Source organism: Cynara cardunculus (assembly GCF_001531365.2).
Source record: "Cynara cardunculus var. scolymus isolate 2C chromosome LG 14, CcrdV1, whole genome shotgun sequence".
NCBI classification, from domain to species: domain Eukaryota; kingdom Viridiplantae; phylum Streptophyta; class Magnoliopsida; order Asterales; family Asteraceae; genus Cynara; species Cynara cardunculus.
Genome location: NC_037541.1, coordinates 3,896,611 through 3,906,534, shown reverse-complemented (window position 1 = coordinate 3,906,534; position 9,924 = coordinate 3,896,611). Strand labels below are relative to the sequence as shown.

Below are 9,924 nucleotides of genomic sequence, written 5' to 3'. Positions count from 1 at the left end.
CAAAAAAAAAATGGAACATCTTAATGGTGACAATTACCTCTTAACCATTTTGCATCTAATGGGTTGCCTAATGGTTCAGAGGCTTATTTTTCCAGAATTACCCTTCCCCCCATCTCCTCTCCTTCCAGCCGTCTCCTTCACCGAGTTCACGTCGCCTTCACGTCGCATTCCAAATTGACGACCGATTCCACCACTATCTGCTCGGAAACGTTGTTGGATGAGAAATCAAACTTAACAAGCGATTTCGAATTGACGAGGCTTACAGGAATATCGCCAACAAACCTGTTTCTAGAGATATCAAGAACTGCAAGATTTTCGAGCATTCCAAGCTTAGAAGGAACATCCCCTATAAACGCATTCGAGAAAATTCACGCAATTTCTTACGCTTTTCGGGATCTTGCCATCGAGAAAATTCCCAGAAAAATCAACATGGTCAAGAACACGGGAATCGTCCCATGGATTCGGTTTCCGATTAAATGACAAATAAACCCCTTTTAGCTTCCTGATGCTACCAATAAACACGGGAATCGTCCTATGGATTCGGTTTTCGGCGAGATTTAAGATGCTTAAACCCTCACATTCTGCAAGTGATTTGGGGATTTTCCAAAATAATCTGTTAAACCCTAGATTAAGAACCTGCAACTTCCTCAAATAGGTGAAATAGGCATAGAGTTGAAATAGTAATTTGTTGTCATTCAGAGAACAGTTACCAAACAACATTATTTCATTCAGCACTTAACCATTCTGACCCTCTTAACCATTCTGACCACTTAACCATTCTGCACCAAACCATTCAGCAACCACCAAACAACCCTTACACCTCTAAATGAACTAGAGAAACAAACAATTCCTTACTAACCTCACTAAAGTTGGTCAAAGTTGAAGATATCAAATACCGTAAATCACTTTAAAAAAAATAATAAAAAACAAAATAATGAGGACTGAAAAGGACAAAGGAATAATGATTTTAATGATTATTATTATTATTATTATAAAAAAAAAAACATGAGTCAAAGGGGCAATGTAGGCGGTCAAAAAAGAGATTTTCTTGAAAGTACAACCTCACATGCTCCCCATTCCCATTTTGACCATCCTCAAACTTTAATGGGACCATTCTACCCTCCATTGACCCCACCCCCACTTGGGTCTCCACAACTCAAATTCAAAATCCCAAACTCCTTCCTTCCTTTCTTCTTGGATCATCATAATTTGCAGAAACTAAACCAAACTGGACTCTATGACCAACCACAGCAGCTGTTGGGGGATGATGGCGGAATCCGGCCAGTTTGCCGGATGTACTCCGCCTGTGCCGCTGCACGAACCGCCTGTTTGCTCTTCTGCGCGTCCGCTGCCGCCCTTTTCGCTTCCGATCTTTGCCTTGTCAATGCAAACTTTTTCAGCATCCTTGCTTCAGCATCGGCTCTCTTTTGTTCAACTTTAGCCTGTTCATCGTACAAAAATCTTTAACGAATATTCGCAATCATTTCGTTATAAAGTTAAAAATCGTTTATGACTAGAATGTTACACGTTTGAATCGGGAAAACTTTCTTTGATCTTTATAATAAGATAAAATACCCAAAATAACACTAGGATTGAACTACCGAAGAATATTAACGTCAATTTTCGGCAACTATAAACTGGCTTATTTTTTTTGAGCTTATTGAAAAAAAACATTGCTTGGTTGGCAATAAAGTAGCTTTTTGAAAAGCTCCTTCAAACAGTGTTTCAATAAACTCCAACGGGTTTTTCTGCATTTTTTCATCTTTCAATCTATTATTAAGGTTAAAATTGTCATTTTAGTTAATTAAAAAGTGTAATAATTACACATTTTAAAACTGTCTACTTTTTTAGGACAGTGGTTTTTACAAATAAATACCAATTTACCAGTCAAATTATTAGCCAACAACTAGCTTGCCAAGCATAGCTGATATTTCATCAAAAAGCAAATGCTTGAATTACCTCTATTCTTCGCATTTCAGCTTCAAGTTTCGCCTTCTGCTGACTCTCCCACGCTTGAATTTTGATCTCTTCACGTATGAATCTGAACATATATTTTACGATCGATTGAATTTTGATCTCTTCACATATGAATCTGAACATACGATTTACAATTTACAGTTGATTGATATACCTTGCGTTATGTTTAGTTTTTTCAGCATCTTCCCAAGCTGCAGCCCTTTTCTCGAATTCAATCCTCAGGGCCTCCTCCGTAGCGGTTTCAACAGCCATCCCGTTCTTTTCCGTGTCTTCTTTGCTTGCCCAGGCCGCAATGTTCATCTTCCCGAGTTGGACTCCGAGCTGTAAGATCTCCTTACGTGTTCTGACCTTCATTTCTTGTTCCGTCAACTCTTTTGGACTCCGTGTGTCATTGTTGGCCGTGTACTCGAAAGGTGTCGATGTTGGTGCTCCTCGAGGAGTGGATGGGATCGAAGAATTCGGACTTCGAAGCGGGGTTGTAGCCCCGACAGGCGTGGACGTCATTGAAGGCTCTTGACTTGGAATCGGAGTCATTTCCGTTCCCATATCTCTCATTGACACCGATCTTACTTCATGACAACCTACATTGATACTCGTATTAACATACGTACATCGTGCAGAGCACACTCGAGTTCATAAACCAAACCAAACCAAACAGAGTAAGGAAGGGTTTGATGGGTAAGATGTACGCAGACCTTACCTTTGTCCCACGAGACAGTATATAAACCAAACCAGATAAAACAAACCCGGTATATCCCACGTGAAGGAAAGTCGGAGGTAGCCTAGTATAGCCCACCCACCCAAAGGTTGGGTCTAAGGGTAACGAGACAAAAACAACAAACGACCAAATTGCAATATGCAAGATTTAACGTCAAGAAAGGCGTAATACCTGTTTTATCGTCGGTTGAATTATGTTCAACCAACGAATCCCTAGTGTCGACTTCATTCAAATCGTTACTTTCAGGACATGGATGGATCGACTCAGCCGAAACAGGGTGGTGTTGCGGTCCAGAGGTGGTAAATGAAAACTTTTCGGTCCCGGTTTGTAATGCGGGCTGACAAAAATCGACCCGCTTAACCGAACTAATGGACTCAGAAGAACCTCTAATCGCGTTTAGCATCCCTGCCCGATTAGCCCGGTTTTGCATAGTGTTCTTTGGATTATGGTTCTGCATACTCTGCCTATTGATTATCCATTTCTCAGCATCATTCCATTTAGAAGACATGGGTCTCAACAAGGATCTTGAAATGGGATTATGGGTCGATCGCTCGCCTTTATGAAACTCGAAGCTAGAAGAACTAGCATTACTATCATAATCAAGATTCTCATCTTCTAATGATCTTAATGGATGAACCGAACTCGAATTACCACAATCCATCTTTTGAAATTGGTGGGTTCTCACACGATTCTCCTTCGTTACATCCTTCGGTTGTCCAAGATTCTGATTGATTTGCAAGCTATCCAATGTCACCGATGAAACCCCCATTCCGGAAACTGCAATTTTAGGTACATAATCATAATCCAAAAGCTTAATTGCATACATTAATCTCATGGTACTTCAGAATTCAGTAAAACAGTAGAGATTTACACCACAAAATCACAAATTTTGCCTAAAATGGCATGAATCCATCAAAATCTCAAAGAAGGAAAGGGAGAAAAACAGCAATCAAAATTTGTTATATATCAAGAAACTTGAAATCTGATTGCAAATTCCCCTAAATATAAAAACCCCATTTGTGGGAAGCAAAATTTTATGGTTTTTTTTTTGAAGAAAACATGGGAAATTGATACATACCTTCATCATCAGAAACACCAGAGTTGGAAGCTAACAAGCTGTTCTTCACAAACTCTGTATCTTCAAGTTTAGAAGGAGATGTTCTTGCTGAATTGCTTTTAGATCCTCCCTCTTTTTTCCTCTGACCCATCAATTTCATCCTCAATTTACTTGGAGATATTATCCCAACCTACATTCAAACAAAATCAAGAACATGAACAAAAATGGAAAAATTACTAGCATTCCCCATCAATTACACAGAAAAACAACAAAATAAAAAACCCAGAAAATCTGGATTGAATCACAAAAAAACCCATTAAGGATCGCTAATTTGATGATTTGATTCCTCATTGATTGTTACCTGAATACGCATCAAATTTAAACAAAAACCCTGAAAAGTGAAAACCCCACAAGCATTGATTGAAAAGGGGGGAAACGAATTGATTTCACAGAAACAGAAGATCGTAAAGGGAAAGGGAAAACGAATTAAAACGAATTGTTGATCATCAGAAATCAGAAATCCATTAAAATATAAAATAAAATAAAGTACAAAAATTCACACCAAAATAAAGACGATTGAATGAAGACATCTCAATCAATCAATCTGTTGGTTGCGTGTATAAATTGAACAATGAAGAGAGAAAACAAGTGATGTGTTGACTGCAAACACTATTCAAACATACATTTGCAGCAGTAAATTAGCAAGAAGAACAGCAGGAAACAAGTTACCTGAAGCTTGTGTATCCTCTCGTACTCCATTAGATCCCTGGTAATCAACAGTGAGCTAGAGAGAGAAATTGAAAGGTGGGTTCTGAAATGTGAAGCTGGTGATGGAGAGGAGAAGAGTGTTGGTCGTAAAAGCTGACAGAATCATCAATAATTAAAACCAATATGACGTTGCCGAGATTTTACCGAGATTTTCAGTTCTTCTTGGCGATATTTTGGCATTCTTTCTTACGCGGCTGAAAAGAGGTTTCTTGGATGGTGGTCCTCTATGCCTATGGTTTTTATTTTTCACACTTTTCTCCTTTTTATTCAAAAGTTTGCTTTTAATAAATAAATATAATATTTTTATATAACATAAATTATAATAAATACCAATTTTTTCATTGGTTTTTAAGCGTACGTTTGGTATGCAGAATTGGAGAATTGGTTTTTAAGGGTACGTTTGATATGCAGAATGGATGAGACGAGACGAGACAAAAATAAATAGTCTTATGTTTGGTGTGTCATGAAACAAAAATAAGATTGGATGAATGATGGCCAAAAACCAGTCCCATGATTTCTCATAACCGGTCTCGGCGTAACCGGTATGGGTCCCGATCCCGTTCAAAAAAGTTGTCTGTTCAAACTTTATTTTAACTGGTTATGGGCCGTCGGGACCGGTTGTTAAAAAATAATTTTTTTATTTTTATTTTTATTTTTTAATGATATATATTTTTAATACATTATAAAATTTGTAATTGGCTCACTTAAATACACTTTCAAAATGCGTTTTATTATAATTAAAATTACATTGTCTTACAAAATATAGCGAAAAACCGAAAATTGTGAACTTTTTTTGCGTTTTTTTTGTGAATCGAGAACTTGATATATAAATCTCTCAACAAATACACTTATATATAGTGTTTAGAAAGCAAAAAGTACAAAAAAAATGAAGGCCAAAAAACGGCTACATTTAAAAAAAATAGCTACATTTTTTGAAAAATCAGGTCGGGCCGGACCATAACCGGTTCCGGTTCCGCGAAACACCCCAAATCCATAACCGGTTCCAGATTTTGGCCCTATAACCGGTCCCGCCAGATCCTCCGGCGGTCCCGGGCCGGTTTGGCCATCACTAGGTGAGACTATTCTTAAGTTTTTTTTTTGTTCCATCAAAAAAGGTAGAACAACATTAGACTAAATTTAAGCACCGATCCTTCATTTTAATTTTTTTATTAGAGATACTCTAAATAAATCATTTAGTTATATCAATTATTTATTTATATTTATAACTAAAATGATTTTTTTTTAAATTATGATTATTAACTAAAATAAAAGATTTCATTATTTACGATTTTATTTAATATAATGGGATTAAAAAAATAAAAGATTGCTGTGTAAAAAAGCAATACACAAATTTACCTGCCAGAAATTTTCTCTATTTAATAAGCAAAAGTTTCTAATTGAGTCTTACGTCATGGTCAACATAATTAATATTCCTTTGGAAAATTGGATTTTTTTTTATGTGATAATCAAGTTAAATATGAATTAAAAATAAGTTTTGATATTGATATATGTAAGAATAGCGGTGTTCATTGGTTGAGTTGATCGGTTTGAAGACATTTGAACAACTCAACTCAATGTTTACAGTATGAAAAATCTTAACCCAACCCTCAACTCAAACCAAAGTGCAACCCAACCCAACCCGTACGAGTTGGTCGGATTGATATTTTGGTACATTAAAATATTCTTCTAACCTTGAATATGCTATTTATCTACTCATAATTTCTTTTTCATCATCAACCATTTGATACAACTTATTCATATTTCTTACGTATATTACATTCAGTTAATTTTCTCAATTTACTTATATATGTTCAAAGCTACTGAACATATATACAAATGAGTTATATAGAGATATGAATAGATTGAAAGTATGTGTATATGAAAAGCATACATGATAGTGTAATTGTCTAATATATATATTAATAGAAATTTAACAATCATATTAAATCCAAAAAGTAAAAGGATATCAGATTCGTCGGGTTAGGTCTGGTTCAAACAATAGTAACCCAATATCAACCAATATCTACGGTTTGACAATTTTACAACTCGATTATACATTAGGTTGCTTCAGGTTGGGTTATTTTGTGTTAGGTTGGGTTGATCGGGTTGGTCGGGTTTTTAAGCACCCCTATGTGAGGAGACAATTACTATATAATGATATATTTTCAAATGGTGATACCATTTGACTATAAGAAACACATATAAGTATATTTTCACAAAATCATCATTGGTTTCTTGGTTAGTTCCTTATTTTTCATATGTGAGGTCATGCGTTCAGGTATTTTATTATAAATTTGTTTTTGAAAACATAATAAATATAAAATTAAAAGTTAAAAACTAAGAAAATGATGATAACGGAATTTGAACTCGGGTTTGGGGTGGAAGAAAATTATTGTAAACCTACTAAACCAAGGGAAACTTGTGTCTTTATTGTAAGTTCAAAATATATATGGTGACATACAACAAATTAATACAGTAACACTCTTCATGAGACTAGAATTTTTTATATTATAATGGATGAAGAATATAGTGGCACGGGCCAACGTATGCTCTGTATTAGGTACGTCCATGCAATTAAGTCCTAGGCGGGGTCCCTTGCACACACTTAACTTATTTTCCTAAGTAGAATATTATTTATGTTATGAAAGGTACACTCACGAAACTTTAAGGGTGTTGTATGATATTAGAAAATATAAATAACATCAATCTTAAGATCGAAAAAAGTCGCTCGAAATCAACCAAAAAACGAAAAAGTATATCGAAATCAACCAAAAAAACGAAAAAGTATCTCGAAATCAACCAAAAAACTTAAAAGATCCTTTGAAACAGTGGAATTTAGCTAAAAACACATTGGACGACTTTGTGGGTCTTTGATCTACGTCAAAATATTCTGGACTTTTTTTTTATTTCAATTGAACCAAAATAGCAAAGATTTTGCAAGTGCCCATTTTTCTGTTATAGAGGCAGGTTGAGGCAAAAAATCATCTACTTTTTTCAGGAGTGCACAAAAAAAATACCTGACTAATCCAACCCGAGCCCACCTAATCGGAAACGACTCAATACTTAATCGAGTTGTAAAATCTACAAATCATATGGGTTGAAATTTGGTTATGACTATTTGAACCCAACTCAAACCCGATGAACTTGATGTCTTTCTATACAATTGATTTATATGATTGTTACGTTTTTTCCAATTCATATATGTACATTAGACATTATATCAACCCAAAATTGGCTATATTCATAATAATTTCAATCGTAATTTGACTTTCTTATTTGCATGAACCTTCCAATTTCTTCTTTGAGTTTGTTAGCCTTATTTGTATTTTCTCATTTTTGATTTTATTTTGTGTAAACTAAATCGCTTAGCCAGATTGTAAAATATGTACCAAAATTTCAACCCGACCAATCAAGCCCAACCCGTGCTGTTTGAGTTGAAAATTTTCAAACTGCAAATATTGGGTTGGATTGTTCAAAGTCAAATGCTTTAAACTTGACCAATCCAACCCGTCTGCAGCCAAAATTAGTAATGTCCATCTCAAAAAGGTTTATAATACATCTCAAAGTTTTCAAAAACTTATCACACTCCTTATTTCAACGAACGAACAACTTGTCATGAATTTTACAAACAATACATACTTTTTTGATTAATACGCTGTCTTCCAACAATACTGATTTCACTTCTCCCTCTTACACATCTAATGTCTCTTACTTTACCAATGGGCTTTTGGCCTAGCGGTATCGTAGCCCTTGGCCTTCTAAGAGGTCAGGGGTTCAAACCTCACCATAGGTGAGGAGGATGTGTGAGTTTATTTGTTGCATTTGCCGTATATAAATATTATATACTTCAAAAAAAAAAAAAACAAGTCCTCAATTCATATTTAATGACACGTTAATCTTTTCACCTTTCATTTTCAGTTAACAACAATTAACTCCTTTCTTAACCACAAGAATGGTGCACCATTGGTTTAAGTTTGGCTCCAAAGGTCAAAAGTACCAGGAGGTCCATGTTCAAATCCAATGAGGAATAAAAATCCCCTTGTGGCCACGGAGGTTTAAATGCGGTGACTCCAGGCTATCTGCAAAGCAGGTGGTCGCCCTAAGATTAGTCGGCTCGCATAACGAGTTGGATATCCAGGTTAATCAAAAAAAAATTTAACTCCTTTCTTAAAATCCTTATTACAAATTACCCTTTTAATTTTACAAGTGCTATAAGTTTATCAAAATAACCAGTTATTGGTTAAAAACTTGCAATTTATCATCACTTTACACGAATCATGTGGAATAGAGTCATAGAGATGCATATTATCTGGTTTAGAGATCTGATCCTCTTGAGTCTGGTATAGTCAACCAAAAACAAGTATTATTTTGAAATGGTCTGATGTTTTTTTCCAACAAAATTAATTGTTGTTTCCATGGAAGCAATTCTAAAGTCTAAATCTTCAAAAAAAAGGGGTTGTTTTTTGACCAATCATTATCCACAGGTTCAATCCTTTTCTATGAGTCCTTGGCTTATAAGATAAGGTGGATTCGGGCCCGATAGACTAGACCAGTTAATTCAAACTTGTCTTTTCGGTTCGATTAATTTTGCGATTCAAATTCGAACTTAAATGCATAAAATAATCGAAATTATTTTGTCTAAAGGGGAAAAGTTCATATACCTTTTTTTTCCTTGGAAAGTAGATGATTTTGTCTCCTTTTCTTTTAGGTATAATTACTTTCCTTATCCATTATATACATATATATATATATATATATATATATATATATATATAGAAAGAGAGAGAGAGAGAGACAGATTCATACGGGAACACTAACCAAATAAGAGAATAAGAAAATGATCGAATCACATGTGATTCACATGACTTTGACCGCGACCTAGGGTGGCGAGGCCATGCGGTTCGCACACACTTATGTTGCTTGTTAATGTAAAATCACACTTGATTTTGCACATGATTTAATCGTTTTCGTGTTCTCTTATTTAGTTACTTTTCTCGTTTGGACCTCCCTTTATATACACATATGTGTGTATGTGTGCGTGTGTGTGCATGCGTGTGTGTTTACATGAGATTGATTTTTTTGGTGAAATGACGAGAACTAAGATCTTTATCTACCTTCATTTACTTCACTTTATCACCAAGACAGAAACATTAACAAATTCATGCATGTGAAGGTGATTGAAGGTATGTAAGAGTTTGTGAAAGTGACCGAAGATGTAAAAGAAGGCATATGAAGGTCCTTGGTTTTTGTGAGCCATTAAATGAACGTAGATAAGGGTATGTGTTTTTTAGCCTTTAGACAAAAAAAAAAGAACAATTCATCTAAGGCTCAGAAGTGTTCTTACCTTTTCATGAAAATAGTTATTATCACATTGTCGCAACACACACAATCCCCCCCCCCCCCC

At 35.2% G+C, this 9,924-nt stretch overlaps 1 protein-coding gene across 1 annotated transcript; it reads right to left on the bottom strand.

Moving 5' to 3' along the window:
• Positions 1–1,009: 1,009 nt before the first annotated feature.
• LOC112526879 lies at positions 1,010–4,515 on the bottom strand. The gene is made up of 6 exons (XM_025137307.1): positions 4,482–4,515; positions 3,774–3,942; positions 2,867–3,472; positions 2,132–2,558; positions 1,960–2,041; positions 1,010–1,442 (listed from the first exon to the last, which is right to left on the bottom strand). Exons 1-6 carry the CDS (start codon positions 4,509–4,511, stop codon positions 1,236–1,238), a joined length of 1,521 nt encoding a protein of 506 aa, XP_024993075.1. The 5' UTR covers positions 4,512–4,515; the 3' UTR covers positions 1,010–1,235.
• Between the last annotated feature and the right edge of the window lie 5,409 nt (positions 4,516–9,924).

Coding starts and splice junctions, on each gene's coding strand:
- LOC112526879 (XM_025137307.1), bottom strand. CDS start 4,511: ATGGAGTACGAGAGGATACACAAGCTTCAG. Junction 2,559..2,866: donor TTCAACCGACGATAAAACAG/GTATTACGCCTT, acceptor GTATCAATGTAG/GTTGTCATGAAGTAAGATCG. Junction 2,042..2,131: donor AAAACTAAACATAACGCAAG/GTATATCAATCA, acceptor ATATATGTTCAG/ATTCATACGTGAAGAGATCA.